Source organism: Branchiostoma belcheri, unplaced genomic scaffold, assembly GCF_001625305.1.
Source record: "Branchiostoma belcheri isolate BF01 breed outbred unplaced genomic scaffold, Haploidv18h27 scaffold24, whole genome shotgun sequence".
NCBI classification, from domain to species: Eukaryota; Metazoa; Chordata; class Leptocardii; order Amphioxiformes; family Branchiostomatidae; genus Branchiostoma; species Branchiostoma belcheri.
The window spans coordinates 2,146,572-2,162,898 of NW_017803843.1; the positions used below are offsets into that span (position 1 = coordinate 2,146,572).

The 16,327-nt window shown below is 39.3% G+C and overlaps 1 protein-coding gene across 1 annotated transcript; it reads left to right on the plus strand.

Annotated features, from left to right (window-relative positions):
- The first annotated feature begins 955 nt into the window (after positions 1-955).
- Positions 956-8,148, plus strand: LOC109471172 (desumoylating isopeptidase 2-like). Its single transcript, XM_019770458.1, has 5 exons — positions 956-1,416; positions 2,209-2,281; positions 3,221-3,314; positions 3,609-3,750; positions 4,776-8,148. Exons 1-5 carry the CDS (start codon positions 1,369-1,371, stop codon positions 4,932-4,934), a joined length of 516 nt encoding a protein of 171 aa, XP_019626017.1. The 5' UTR covers positions 956-1,368; the 3' UTR covers positions 4,935-8,148.
- Positions 8,149-16,327: the final 8,179 nt, after the last annotated feature.

Below are 16,327 nucleotides of genomic sequence, written 5' to 3' on the forward strand. Positions count from 1 at the left end.
ATGCACAAGATGTATAATATCACCAATCAACAGAGTTTGTAGAAAAGCACTTTAGTTTGGTGAAGTTTGAGCACCATTTTTGAAGCAAATGTTTGCATAAATGTTTAAGACACAATGTAAGAAGTTGTACATAAGTTACAAAAGTCAGATAGCCTCATACACTACCTGAGTCCTTTGATAATTCAAAGAACCAAAAATTACTGGTCAAATTGTTGCCATTGCTGCACTTTTAAAGGAAACATGACAAGACTATATGCCTGGTGCTGACAGTCAGCCATCTGGGACACGTGTTGTGGGATGTGTATTGCAAAGGATGATGGGATAGTATCATTTACCCCCCTGGGTGTGAAGTGCGAATGTACAGAGTGCTGCCCAACTACTGGTGGCTCAGGTGATCTCAAGTGGCTATTTTTAATACAAAGGGCTCAGCTGACAAGTCAATACTGAGCATAGAATTTAAACATTAAACAATTTAAACAGAAGTTCTCAGTTGTCCTGTCAAGGGCGATCATGGTTAGGATCCAAATTTTGAGGCCCTTTGTCTTGTAGGCTTGAAGCATAATGATCCATAATGTCCTTGCCTGGAGATTAGTGGGCTGTTAAAAAAATATTTGGAGGGGGGTTGAAGAGCTTGGATTTTCAACTTTCTAACTCCCCTTCAAAAATTTATATTATCCGAGGGTCTTGACCCCCTTTCATTTCATCCATATCCAGGTGCCTTGGTCCCTTAGAAATTTTATCCAAGTGACTTGACCCCCCTATAATTTCATCCAAATCCAGGGTAAACCCGCAATCAATCCAAATCCAAACCCACTAACCCCCTTATGTAAAATCCGACCTCCGCAAACACCTAGGATAATCCTCCACACTTAGGATATTCGCAGCGCTCCTAGCGGCAATGCTTTGAAACGCAGCTGCCCTAATGGGACCCGTTGACCTTTTTAGACCCAATCTGCGCACAACACATTTGCGCACGCGGTGACGTCATTCAGAACACAACTTGAACGTACTCCTAGAAAAAGAAACTGCCGAAAGGAAGGACTTTTTGTGCTTAAAGGGGCGGAATTTGGTGTTAATTAGCATCCCAGAAGAAATTTTGTATACAGCGGCACAACCAGAAATATTTCCCAAGGAATTCGCACCCAAAGCGTAGGCAGGAGCGGTTGGTAGAAACCCGGAAGTGGCGTCTCAGGTGCCGGTGGAGGTGGAAACATGAAGAGAACTTTTGCTGTCAAAAGGACTTCAGTACGGTTTTGACGCGCGTGGCAACTGTTGGTGTGGCAATATTGAACTGGAACATACGACTGAACTCTGTAGTGACCCCGTGGATTTGGTGAAATCAAGAAGTAGACTGAAAAAAGACGTGGAATGGAGAATATGGCGGGAGTTCCTGTTATTCTAAATGTATACGATATGGTAAGTATCCGACTGTACATGTAGGTAAGATTGCGTTGTGTTTTACGTCTCTTTTCTCCACCAAATCGTCGCTGTAGGTGGCCAACAGTGTGAACATTTAGCCTTCGATGGAGAATCGGGTAGTGTGAACCTGCAAATTGATGTGTCCACAGGGCGGAGAGATCAAAGCAACCTTTATGGAAACACGTCAAGCAAACTCACTGATTGAGTAGTGTGCTTTATTTGGGTAAATGGTCGTACACGGCTGTGAACAAGACGGCTGAATGTACCCGATAAATATAGGTCATTCGTCAAAGGTTCTGCGTTTCTTTGTTATCGTACATGTTTTTTTTTCGTCTTGACAAGCTGCAGGTTGCATGGTATTGTGGGCTAAACGTTATAGATGACCATATCTCCAGAGATTAGCTCATGAGTCAATTCTAATTGGGGACTGCTATTATCTAGAAACACCTTGAAGTTCCTACTAGTAACGTTATCACCATTCCCTTCAGTAGTTAGTCTGTCTAGCTTCCCTTGCCTAATTAGGCAGATTATCCTTCTCCTGGTGTTCTGTACTTGTCCTCCTGCGGGTGTCAGCTCTCTGATTGATGACTTGTAAATGAAGCAGATTAATTGGTGATGTAATATTACATTTGAATAATGATAGCCCATTTATACCCTTATGTGAAGCCTGGAATCTAGTAGACTGTGACTGTTATATGGTGATGAAAGCACAGTGTTCCTATATGTTCTGGTTGGCTCTCTGACTTAAATAACATGTGACCTTAACATCTGACACTGTTTCTGTTCCAGTACTGGATCAATGACTACACATCACCCATTGGACTGGGAGTCTTTCACACAGGTGTTGAAGTCAATGGCAGAGGTGTGAGCAACCGTCTTTGTTCCTTGTTTGGAAAATGTTGTAAATAATGTATGAATGGTTGCTGGCCTGACACACATGATTAGATGGGTTGCCTAATGCGATGGGCTGTATGCCATTGTGTGATTATGATGATTATGACATGATTCATGACACACCACAGAATGACACAAAAAGAAGCCGTTTTGTGAGACTTCACAGACAGTTACATGTATCCAACATCACAAGTACACTGAGTAAAGTTGTTAAGCAGGGTATGATGGGTAGACAGCACATTTACATGCATGTGCGTCATCGCTATCTTGCCACCCACCCTTGGTCACAGTTTGTGTGCCATTCAACTACTCCAGGCGGAGTGCCACTGGAAGGTCATCCAGGTGACCTGAGGTGACTCCAGCTGCATTTTGCCTAATGGATGACCATTCTGATAATGGACAGTTGATAGTCATACCCTAAATGGATATTTCAGTAAAACAGACAGACCATTCAATGAGAGGGGATACTGGTAGTTTAATGTTATAAGGGCATTAATATTGCTCAAAATAACTAGTGAGTTACTATCATAATGACAATATTAACACTCTAATGGCTTAAGATTTACAATGTATTTGTAGGTACATAAAATGTATACTAGATGATCTCCAGGTACATCATCAATGATGTTTGTAAATGGATTCACCCCATGTAACATGTACATTGTACAGTGTAACGTTATGTCTAAAATTTGTAACATGCAACACTGATAAGACTGATGAGTGCTGATAGTTTGTGCTGCACGTGTTTGTTTCTGCATGCTGCTAAATAGTAACTTCATTCCCATTTCCAGTAACTGCGTACCAGATATATTTGTGGTTTAAAAAGTGTTTAAATTTTGTTGCATGTACCCAGTTGAGTTTTACAATTTAACCCTTTGCTTACCAGAGTTTCTGTTTCTGTATTCAGAATTTGCTTATGGTGGACATCCATTTCCATTCACTGGAATCTTTGAAATCACCCCAGCTAATGCTGAAGAACTAGGAGAAACCTTTCGCTTCAGGTGAGTGTTTGAAGTATGGGATCTAAAGTCTCTCTCCCTCCCTGCATGCAACTTAATTTTGATTAAAAAAGACATAAACATGCATAGAAGCAGTGCTAGCAACCTTTCCCTTTCAGTGATACTCATCTATAGATTTGTTTTTGTTTTAATCACAAGAGCCCAAGGAATCACAAATAGATATATGAACCAATATGATTTATCTTTTATTCCTTTCAGTTCTAGAGCATGATTTACATTGAATTAACAATCCACCAATAAATTCAAGGCTTGTCCTTAATGTCCTGTGCTGTACAGGGAATCCATTCACCTGGGAACAACTGACTTCACGGAGGAAGACATTCACAAGATCCTGGAGGAGCTTGGGAAGGAGTTCCGTGGAGACAAGTACCACCTAATGAACAGGAACTGTAATCACTTCTCAGCGGCCATAGTACAGGTCAGCCAGCTCATTCCTATATGTAACTAGGGCTTGAAATACATGGACTTTTTTCTGCATATCTGCATTAGAAATTACCTGCACCAGACAAATTTTACCTACACCACCCAGAATTTAGAAAATATTAATCAGACCAAAATGCTTAGAAACTAGATACAGAGAATAAAAATCCACATACACCAATGAATCCAGTACATAGTCCAGGCATCCAGGCAGACATAAAGAAATACCTGCACAATTCCAATTCAGCCTACACTAACCTGCACATTCTGGTGCTTTTGAGCTCTAAACAGGCATTCATGTGATGTTGTAATGCAACATCAGAAATCCCACAAGGTACGCATGATTATAAAAGGTATGCCAGAGGCATTTAAAAGCTGATAATTAAGACTTCCCCCTATTACAAGGAGCTGCATCGTAATCAGCCATTTTAATTCTACGTAGAGCGTAGACAGACCGCTCAAATTCAACATAGAGCGTAATTGACATATTTTGCGTAGAGTGTTAATTTGCCATTTTAATTCTACGTAATAACAACTGCGTTGTAATCACTTGGAATTTATCGTAAAGCGTAATGGAATCACGCAATACGTAGCCAGCTCCCAAAATTTAGCATAGAGCATTGTCGTGCCCATGCAGGCCCCCTTACAACTTCTGGGAAATCTCCCTGTTAATGCTGTTTTTGCTCCAGGCATGTAGATGGGCATCACTGATCTCTCCATAAGAGTTCTCACATGAAAGCTACTGTTTGGATCATCTTTGAAACAGCACTGACATGATTTGACACAGTTCCAATTGATGACACCGGCCCTAAAGCAGGAGATATCACAGTTGTAGCTAAAAGAGGACAACCATGCGTATGATTTGCTTCTTGGTGTCATGTGGATTATTGAATACAATGTACAACATACAGTACCGGTACTTGGAAATGTGTCATCACTACTGCCTACTGGCATCATTGCATTAGTACAGTATGATTTGTGTTAAGTGTTACATTTAAAAACATGTTATTTATTTTTCTGCAGATCTTAGTAGGAAAAGAGATCCCTTCTTGGATCAACCGCCTAGCCTACGTCAGCTCCTGCATACCGTTCCTCCAAAGATGCTTGCCCAAGGAATGGTTGACACCCGCAGCTCTGCAGAACTCCATCAAGGAACCCGAGCCAGAGAGACCGCATATATAATCATAGCAGGGTCAACCTGAGGTCGCCTGAACTCCTGCCAAAGGGAATTTCATTTACAGCCCTGCCGCCCTCACTTAGGAATTGGGTATTGAAAAGAAGTTGGACAGAACCAACAGGGAGGATTCTTTGTTAGAGTCCAGACATCATTTCAGTCATGTTAAAACATGTCCATCCTAATTAGGATTTACATTTCATTTCTCTGTTTAAGTGGCTGTGCTTGAAAATACTGTCTGCAATTATCATTGATAAACTTCTCAGTCAGGGCTTCAAACTGACCATCAATGTGTTACTTACACATTTGATTCATTGGGCACTGTTGCCTTTGAGGTTTATGTCTTTTGCTCATAAACTCCATACTTCAGCTTTGAGTTAATGTTTGAGTAATTGATAAAACAGTAATGCAAAAGTGTTACACTGTGCATCATTAGCGGACATGCTTCAAACCAAAAAAAAAAATCAGAAACCCATTTTGTACTTTGATCACATGTTGTGCTAGAAAATGTGATCCAAACATTTTTTTTGTGCTGCCCAAGATCATGGCAAGAGTTCAGGCTTACCTCCCACTTTATAACTAACAACTTGCAAATTTTATAAGGTTTGACTCTAATGACCTCTTACCTCCTCACAGGGTTCAATAAGTCCAATTAATAAGGACATTTCAGGTAGTAACTTATGGCAACACTAACGTACAATAAACACATGGGAAGTCTTCTCCTCTAAGGTCAAGTAGAATTTCTACCAAGGGGCTAATTATAATCTAATGGATATTGTGGTAAGGCTTTGTGTTGCTGTTGTTCACATAACAACATGGCAATTATGTGAGAGCTCACCAAATCAGACCAATGGAAACCAACTACATGTATTGGTAATTGTAAACAAACTGAGAATGTAAGGACTGTGCTCTGTTTATAATCCTATAAACAGAGCACAGTCCTTACATTCTCAGTAATGAATGGTTACAAGGCTGGGTTTGTTCCTACCCAATTCCTTCGTATTGGTAGTAACCAACCTCTGGAGCTTATGGCAATGTGAAAATCAAGAGTTCTCAGAGTTTACAGTTGAAACATGTAGTACATTGTAGTAACATTGGAAGACAGAACAAAAGTTTGTAGGTGTGATGTAAGTTTGTGGTAAGAGCCACTACAAAAGCCGTGGACTTAAAAATACCCGGAGTATTTCAAAATGTGTACATGTAGTTCAAAGACTGGTCATCCCATGATAGGAAGAATACAACCAAAACTTTATCATACAAAATTGGTATTTTCAAGGATTAGTGGAAAGTAATTCTCATGCCAGTCAAACACTGTTAGTCAATATTGCAAGAATCTTGATTATTGTAGTAATTTGCTGGAAAGACTGACATTTCACAGAAATAAGCAAACAAGAGAATTGCAGCTCATGTGCTAAGATCTCTACTGAAAAAAATAATTTCTGCAATCCATTACGTTTCCAGAAATATGTTGTATCTAGCACCATTTTAAGTACAACCTGGCAGTATAGCTTCATGTTTATGCCAGGTAAGAAAACTCGCATGGCTTTCGTAGACAATCATGGAGGCAACATTCTAAGTGTTCATGTATGTATTTGTATTATTTATTCATGTGTCTGCTGTAAATAGCAGTAGGGCTTATTCAGTCATACTCATAGAAGAAAGGGTTTTGTGATCTAAGTACATTGTGTTTCTTTGCTGATTTCCTAAAGCAAATATGGGAAAAATCCTTGATGTAAAGACATGGCACATATTTCTTTATAGACTTCATTTTGTCATATTCAAAAGGCAAGTATTAGGGCTCTACCCACAAGAGTGTTTGATAACACCATGGAGGTTCTACCTCCATGATGACACAGACTGCTAAACATGAATAAAGAAAGATGGCAGACTCTTACAGAATAACAACCAAGGCATGGAATAAATAGGTATCATAAGGGATCAGATCAAGGAAGTTACATGCTGTACAATACTAGTATTTATGTTATACCTGGGCCGCGATAACGTTCGATACAGGTGTTCCAGACGGCCATTGGGCTATCCGACCCGCGGTTGGGCTGGAACCGAGGGTGATGCGGAACACACTGTGTTGTATTCTATATTTATTTGGGAGGTTTATATGGAGCAGACTGCAGTTTGCGCAAGACCAGCCTGACATGGGAGCAGGTGCTAATCATGTAGTAACATGGCAATAGGTACACAACTCACCAACTGGGCTGAGACACATATGTCAGGACTTTGGGGTAAAAAGTACAACACTATGGCCCATTTTCTAGATAAACTATGATTGAATAATGGATTCTTAAAAATGGAGACAATATTTGACCATTCTTGTTTGTGTTGCATGCTTTGTAAAATAATGACAAAAAATACAGATACGTAAGGTCTGTGAAATATTGGATAAGACGAAATAAACACTACCAATTTGGATACTTATAAAAGCATAATTTATATGATTATACAAGGAGCTTCTATCCTTGGATTATATTAGGGTTGTATAGAAAATTGTAAAAATACACATGCTTTTCTGTATTGTAATACATGTACTGCCATCTGTATGATAGAAATCCAGCTTTGTTATTTACTACCTATTTTGCATCCGTTATATTCAAGTTTGTAAAAGTCCATCTCTGAACTGTAACCAAGAATAATGGAAAGTATATGGGAATGTTTACAGACTACTCCAGTCATACTCTCATCTGTTCTTATAGATGTGCAGATACTAAATGTGTAAGCTCTGGATGTGGAGATGCTTAATCTGAAACCCTGTCCTTTGTAGTGACCTGTTCTTGTTCTACCATAAAGTGTCATGATTAATGCACTGTTTGACATATCTACCGGTAATATCCTGATATGCAAGGAACCGAAACACTGCCAACAGATGAACATGTCACAAATACAACTTTGATGATGTGGCACCAAATCCCCTAGAAACCCTTCCTTTTTCCACAAAAATACTTTGAGGCTAAAAAGGTGCTACATGTGGTATGAGTGTCACTGTGGAGAAACATGACGTTACTTGTGTGGACTGGTGATGTGTTGGGTAATAGTGTTGACTTGATGTACTTTGACTTTCTCTTTTTTTTCTTTCCCTATGGCTATGTGTCTACAGAGAGTGATTGTATGGTAGTCAATGTAGTATTCATGTGGACATGATTGGTCACATGTAAACATTTTCAGGATGAATATATATTACATCTAAAAGAATAAAATTTTGGGAACATCTTTGAAAGGTTGTCACTAGTTTCTTAGTAGGAACTTTTGTTGACACAGTAGAAAAAATGTCCGGGTAAAATCCCGGAAATCCCCAAGTATTTTTAGATGTAATGTTACATGTCATATTCAGTAGCTGTGGCTCTTGATGTACACAACTTTGCCCCATTCCTCGTGGGAGGTAATGAGAATTATGATTACATTTCTAGANGGAGGTATGACTGGGTCTAAAATATGGTAGGACGGCCACGAAAAACGGCCACGACGCGATTGGTCAATTTCTCAGCCAAGCTACAAAACCTCCACGCTGCTATTGGTCGGGGTACCAGCTGCTGCAGTAAGGAATAGCTAGCGGTGGGGAGGGCTGCCGGCGTTTATCCACAGCTTTCAGGGGCAAAAAAACGTCAACCTTTACGGCTATAATCACTCCACTTGGGTGGCTCTTACCTATGGCGCACAGATAAGCCACAAACAGTCATTTGTGCGGCTCTTAGCTCTGGAAACCTTACAGGTATTAAATGAGTGCGTGAGGGACTTGAGTCTAGATAACGTTAACCAGTAAAACGCCGTACATTTTTTGTACGGGAAATACTTTCCATGGGCCTTTCATAATGTAGGGACCAGGTAAGCAGGTGATATATTTGGCGTGGCCCTTGAATCTGAGGAGCAGGTAAGGCACCGTACAGGTGATATTGGCGTGGCCCTTTCATCTGGGGAGCAGGTAAGGTACCATACAGGTAATATTTGTGTGGCCCTTTCATCTGGGGACCAGATAAGGCACCGTATAGGTGATATTGGCGTGGCCCTTTCATCTAGGGAGCAGGTAAGGCACCGTACAGGTGATATTGGCGTGGCCCTTTCATCTAGGGACCAGGTTAGGAACCATACAGGTAATATTTGCGTGGCCCTTTCATCTGGGAACCAGATAAGGCACCGTACAGGTGATATTTGCGTGGCCTGTTCATCTGGGGAGCAGGTAAGGAACCATACAGGTAATATTTGCGTGGCCCTTTCATCTGGGAACCAGATAAGGCACCGTACATGTGATATTTGCGTGGCCCTTTCATCTTGGGACCAGGTAAGGAACCGTACAGGTGATATTGGCATGGCCCTTTCATCTGGGAACCAGGTAAGGCACCGTAGAGGTGATATTTGTGTGGCCCTTTTATCTGGGAACCAGGTAAGGCATTGTACAGGTAATATTTGCATGGCCCTTTCATCTGGGAACTTGGTAAGGCACCGTGCAGGTGATCTTTGCGTGGCCCTTTCATTTGGGGACCAGGTAAGGCACTGTACAGGTGATATTGGTGTGGCCCTTTCATTTGTCGACCAGGTAAGGCACCGTACAGGTAATATTTGCGTAGCCCTTTCATTTGTGGACCAGGTAAGCCACCATACAGGTGATATTGGCGTGGCCCTTACATCTGGGGACCAGGTAAGGCACAGTACAGGTAATATTTGTGTGGCCCTTTCATCTGGGGACTAGGTAAGGCACCGTATAGGTGATATTGGCGTGGCCCTTTCATTTTTCAACCAAGTAAGGCACCGTACAGGTGAAATTGACGTGGCTCTTTCATCTGAGGAGCAGGTAAGGCACCATATTAGTTATAATTTGTGTGACCCTTTTATGTAGCAACTAGTTAAGGTACCGGAAAAGTAATATTTGTGTGACTCTTAGGGACCTTTGATTATTTGGTTCTTTGGCCCTTTGAAGACGAGAAGCTGTCTAGAATGGTTCGAAGTACTGACTTTAACAGTGTTAGGGTTAGTTTATAGCAACAACATGAATGGTGAAGTCTGTTAGGATTTTACTCCAAAAGTAGAATAACTGGAAGTGGATTCTAGTAACAAAATGTAGAGCTAAGATCCGGTATGTGCTTTCTTGATTATAATAATAATAATAATAATAATAGATGGTTTATTGAAAGTAATTTGCAGCCACCGGGCTGAATTGCATACCTTGTACAATTGCTAAAAAATCTTAAATTACAAACTAACAGTACTCATTGAAACTCAATATAGAAACTCATTAACACAATATAGAAACTCATATTACTCATATTACTCATCTCATTACTAATAAACTCATAAGGCTTACTATTAATTTCGTCATAGTTTGCGTTAACACATTTATACAAATATACGTGGCTAGCATTAACAACATTAACCCATATTGGCAAGATTCACTATGTTCGCAAGTTCACAGTTCTTGATTATTTTGGTCCATTTATATTGTTCTGAGAGACACATGTAAGAATCAGTTTCTAAAACCTCTTATAGAATATTCTAATAGTGACTTGTATGTAGATTACATTCTGTTGTTTTGAATTTAATTCTGTAAGACTACTATATATACATGTACCTTATATGTGTACATTCTTCGCTCAATGCAGTTATTAAAGTCAAACTACACCTACTAGTATTCGTTTTCAATTGTCTTTCTTGTACATTGTCTTTGAAGTCAGGAACAAATATGCAAATACACAGAATGTGCCCTTAATATGCCTCTGACTATGACTGACACAAAAACTCTTAAGCTGCTGAATGAGCATGACTGCATGGTTGTTTGGGTACGATTACATACGTACTAGAAGAATGTGAATTAAAATTTCCCCGGGACGAAATTTAGATTTTGACAAACCTTAGCAAAACTTTAAGTTTCAAATTAAAATTCTGACAAAAAAATCTGTAGATGTTTTGAAAAAATCTGTAGATGTTTTGAAAACATCTCGAAATTTTTTCAAAACATCTCGAGATTTTTTCAAAACATCTCCAGATTTCACATTATATACATGCTACATGTAGAAATAGCATTCGGGTATGTGTTTGATACTTAATTCGGGGCATTTTAGAAAGGACCAAAGGCCTTTCAGAACATAAAGATTTCGGACCATAGGGCTTTCGGAACATAACGCGAGCTTAAAACGTACCGGCCGCGGGTTCCGTATCTCGTCTAAAACTGCACGGATTTCTTTAAGATTCGGCTGATATCTTCATTGAAGCTTACAAAGTTACTGTATGAGTTCCCGTGCTGATGTCGTAATTAGTCATTGAGTTATTTTCAATCAAAATTTGCTTCATTCAAACATCTGTCACAACCTTTTCAAAATATACCTTTACTTTCCTTCAAAACGATTCGGTATATATAATATATATATAACCGTTGTAAAAGGAAGTGGTGATACCACTGAAAGGTCCTTACCAGACCTATGTAGAGGATTATGTCTATTTCATAATGTAAATCCCTAACTCTACCTTATTATTGCAATACCGTACCGCACATTTCAGTGGGGTTTGGGGCATGCCCAAAAATGAAGCCAAATGACTGACCTGTATCTACGAAAGGAATGGAAGAAGAGCAGATTTGTTAACAACACACAACGATCAGTATTTCAGGATACTAATGTCGAAGTTTCATCCTAAGATATCATTTCCTTCTCGATTTAGAAAGTAAAACTCAATTTTGGGTGATGCGGTCAAAATCGCGCGTCTTTGCGAAACATAGCGGGTTGAAGACGGTTTCGCATCGCGGGAGCTTGAAACGTGTTGGTTTCCGTATCTCGCTTAAACCTACACGGATTTCTTTCAAATTTGGCTGGTATATTCATAAAAGCTTATAAAGTTACGGTAAGAATTTTCATGCTAATGTCATGATTAGTCATTGAGTTATTTTCAATTGAAATTTCGTCATGAAAGCATAAATGCAGATCTCTCACAACTCTTCAAAATAAAGGATTTCTTTCCTCCGAAACGATTAACTGCAACCATAGAAAAAGGAAGTGGTGATACCACTGAAAGGTACTCAACAGACGTGTATAAAAGATTATGTCTATTTCATAGTGTAAATCCCTAACTCTGCCTTATCATTGCAATACCGCACATTCCAATGGGATTCTGGGGCATGGCCGAAAAATGGGGCCAAATGAATTGCTTGTAGCTTTACGAAAATTCATCAAATAGCAAATCTGTTCACAGCAGAGATAGACCAGTATTTCAGGATACTAATAGCCAAGTTTCAGCTCGAAATATCATTTCATTCTCGGTCTAGAAAGGAAAACGCAATTTTGCGTGATGCAGTCAAAATTGACCTAGAATTGTCTATGCGAAACTTAGCGGTTTGAATGCAACCTCGCTTCGCGCGAGCTGAAATCGTGTCGGTCTCCGTATCTCATCTAAAACTACATGGATTTCTTTCAAATTCGGCTTGTATGTTCATTGACGCTTATAAAGTTACGGTATTAATCCCCATGTTGATGTCATAATCAGTCATTGAGTTATTTTCAATTGAAGTTTCTTCATAAAAGCATACATCTCGCACAACGTTTCAAAATATAAGTTGACATTCCTCCGAAACGACTTGGTGCAACCAAAGAAAAAGGAAGTGATGATACCACTGAAAGGTACTCAACAGACGTATATAAAAGATTATGTCCATTTCATAATGTAAATCCCGAAATCTACCTTATCATTGCAATACCGCATATTTCAGTGAGATTTTAGGGCATGACCGAAAAATGGGGCCGAATGAATTGCTTGTAGCTTTGCGAGAATTCACCAAAGAGCAAATCTGTTAACAGCAGAGATAGAAAAGTATTTCAGGATACTAATGTCCAAGTTTCAGCGCAAAATATCATTTCATTCTCGGTCTAGGAAGGTAAACGCAATTTTGCGTGGTGCGGTCAAAATCGACCTAGAATTGTCTATGCGTAACATAGCGGTTTGAAGACGACCTCGCTTCGCGCGAGCTGAAATCGTGTCGGTCTCCGTATCTCATCTAAAACTACATGGATTTCTTTCAAATTCGGCTGGTATGTTCATTGAAGCTTACAAAGGTACGGTATAAATTCCCATGCTGATGTCGTAATCAGTCATCGAGTTATTTTCAATTGAAATTTCTTCATGAAAGCATACATCTCGCACAGCGTTTCAAAATATAAGTTGACATTCCTTCGAAACGACTAGGTGCAACCAATGAAAAAGGAGGTGATGATACCACTGAAAGGTCCTGAACAGACGTATATAAAAGATTATGTCTAAATCCCTAAATCTACCTTATTATTGCAATACTGCACATTTCAGTGGGATTTTGGGGCATGGCCGAAAAATTAAGCCAAATGAATTGCTTGTAGCTTTACGAAAATTCACAAAAGAGTAAATCTTTTTACAGCAGAGATAGACAAGTATTTCAGGATACTAATGTCCAAGTTTCAGCGCAAAATATCATTTCATTCTCGGTCTAGGAAGGTAAACGCAATTTTGCGTGATGCGGTCAAAATCGACCTAGAATTGTCTATGCGAAACATAGCGGTTTGAAGACGACCTCGCTTCGCGCGAGCTGAAATCGTGTCGGTTTCCATATCTCGTCTAAAACTGGATGGATTTCTTTCAAATTCGGCTGGTATGTTCATTGAAGCTTACAAAGTTACTGTATGAATTCCCATGGCGATGTTATAATTAGTCATTGAGTTATTTTCAATTGAAATTTCTTCGTGAAACCATACATCTCTCCAAGGACATTCTATGCTCTCTCACAACTATTCAAAATATAAGTTGACATTCCTCCAAAAAGACTAGTTGCAGCCCATGAAAAAGGAAGTGGTGATACCACTGAAAGGTCCTTACCAGACCTATGTAGAATATTATGTCTATTTCATAATGTAAATCCCTAACTCTACCTTATTATTGAAATACCGCACATTTTAGTTGGGTATTGGAACACGGCCAAAAAATGAAGCCAAATGACTGACCTGTATCTACCAAAAGGAATGGAAAAAGAGCAGATCTGCTAACAACGCAGATATATCGGTATTTCAGGATACTAATGTCGAAGTTTCATCCCAAAATATTATTTCCTATTCGGTCTAGAAAGGAAAATGCAATTTCATATGATGCGGCAATAATCGATCTAGATTTGTCTATGCGCAACATAGCCTTTGAAAGCGCGAGCTGAAAACTTGTCAGTTTCCGTATGTCACCTAAAACTGAGCGGATTGTTTTCAAATTCGGCTGGTATGTTCATGGGAGCTTAGAATGTGGCTGTATGAATTCCGTCTAATGCCGTACATGTAATTGGCCATTGAGTTATATTCTGTTGAAATTTGAGTCATTAAAGCATAGAGTTCTCCAAACAATTGAAAACAAAGGCTTACGTTCCTCAAGAAAGATTGAGTGCAGCCATTGAAAATGGTTTAAGGCTGTCCTTTTCAATAATGCGAATTCCTAATCCCTATAATACCTTTGATTCTACAGTCCTTTTAGTATTTACACAATAATAACTTCTATCAATTGCTTGCTTCTTGGCGACATTAGTGCGTTCAAGTATTATGTTGTGATACATAATTTTAATGCTGTACACTTGCTGTTCTTTAATCATATACTGACTTGAACTACACTGGAAATGAAAGTCTATGGAAACAAGAGTGAAGACGTGTATTTCAGCTTTAATAATAATTGAATGGTGCTGAAAATAATATACATGTATCAGAAAATAAACTGGTAATGTCTACATGTACTATAGGTAATGAATCTAGTTACTACATGTTATGCTTGAAACAGTTTTAGAAAATATTCTCAAACATGCAACTCGGAAAAATAGAAAACAAATAAATAAGCGAACACAGAATAGTTCTACAGTTCAACACTACAATCCACCTCTAGTTATTTTACTTCAGAGAAAGAACATGATAACATAAGTCAGGGTTCAGTATTCATGTTGTTGTTATGAACTAAAGCTGGCACTTCCAACAATTCCGGAATTTAATGCATTGACATCTCCATTTCCTGCTGTGCAATCAGTTTCTCCTTTCTGGCAAATGCCCTGAAAAAAAGAAGAGAAATATTCTAGACACTAGCAATCTAAACACTAGCATATAAAAAATGTCAATGACGAAAAAATCAAAGGTCCAAAAGACCAAACAAACAAAGATAAATTGTATGGTCTTACCAGGCCCCAAAACCTATAAACCATACAAAAATTACCTATATGGTACGGTAACCTTACTTTGTCTCCAGATAATACTTTTTTTAATAGGGCCATACAGATATTACCTGTATATTACCTGTGACTTACCTAGTCCAAAGATGAAAGGGCCATGCAAAGTTTACCTATAGGGTGCCTTACCTGATCACCAGATGAAAAGGCTACACAAACATTACCTGTACGGTGCCTAACCTGGTTCCCAGATGAATGGGCCACACCAATATCACCTGTAGGGTGCCTTACCTGGTCCACAAATGAAAGGGCCACACAAATAAGGAACTGCCTTGCGGTGTGCCACAGGGGAGCTGTTTAGGGCCCCTTCTTTTTACCATTTATACTAATGATCTACCACTTGCCATCGCTCAGGCCACAGCGGATATGTACGCTGATGACACATCAGCCTACATATGCGCTCCTTCTATTGAAACTATCTCACGTAATCTACAGACAGAGGTAAACAACATCTGTAACTGGGTAAGAGTGAACCAGCTTTTCTTGAACACTTCAAAAACAAAATGTATTGTACTGGGGAGCAAGCCCAAAATGTCTGCTAAACCCAAACTCACACTAACTGCAAATGGTAAGGTTATCGAACAGGTCTCAGAGGTAAAACTACTTGGTTCGACAGTACGATGAGTGACCTTACCTGGAATACTCACACAAAATTAACATCTAAGAAAATGGCCAGATCACTGGGGATGATCAAAAGATGTGCACACTTTATGGATCAGACATTGTTAAAAATTGTAATAGAATGCCTTGTACTATCTCACATTGATTATTGTAGCCCAGTTTGGTCATGCACAACTAAAACTAACATAAACCTTCTACAACGAATGCAGAACAAGGCAACTCGTCTGTTTCAGTCGAAGCCACAGTGGAAACCTGTGCACACGAGATTGTTAATAAACACCATGACAACATTTAAAAGGATAACACTCACTAACGAACCTATTTGTATCAGTAGGCAACTGCGTTCTGTCAACAACTTGCATAGCTATAGAACCCGTTTTGCTGCTAAACAGTCTTTTCTGTTAGATAAACCTAGAACCAACGCACGGAAGAAGTGTTTCATGTACAGGGCTGTTAGTGTGTGGAATAACCTTCCAATTGTTATGCAATCCACACAATCCCTGAGAGTCTTTAAGGAGGGTTTGCACAAATACCTCCATCAGTAGGTCACAAGCACCTGTTCGGACAGGATTGTCAGTT

Excerpts from the sequence above, each read along its gene's own strand:
- LOC109471172 (XM_019770458.1), top strand. The coding sequence starts at position 1,369 with ATGGAGAATATGGCGGGAGTTCCTGTTATTCTAAATGTATACGATATG. Across the intron at positions 1,417-2,208 it reads TTCTAAATGTATACGATATG|TACTGGATCAATGACTACAC; the intron begins GTAAGTATCCGA and ends TTTCTGTTCCAG. Across the intron at positions 3,315-3,608 it reads GGAGAAACCTTTCGCTTCAG|GGAATCCATTCACCTGGGAA; the intron begins GTGAGTGTTTGA and ends TGTGCTGTACAG.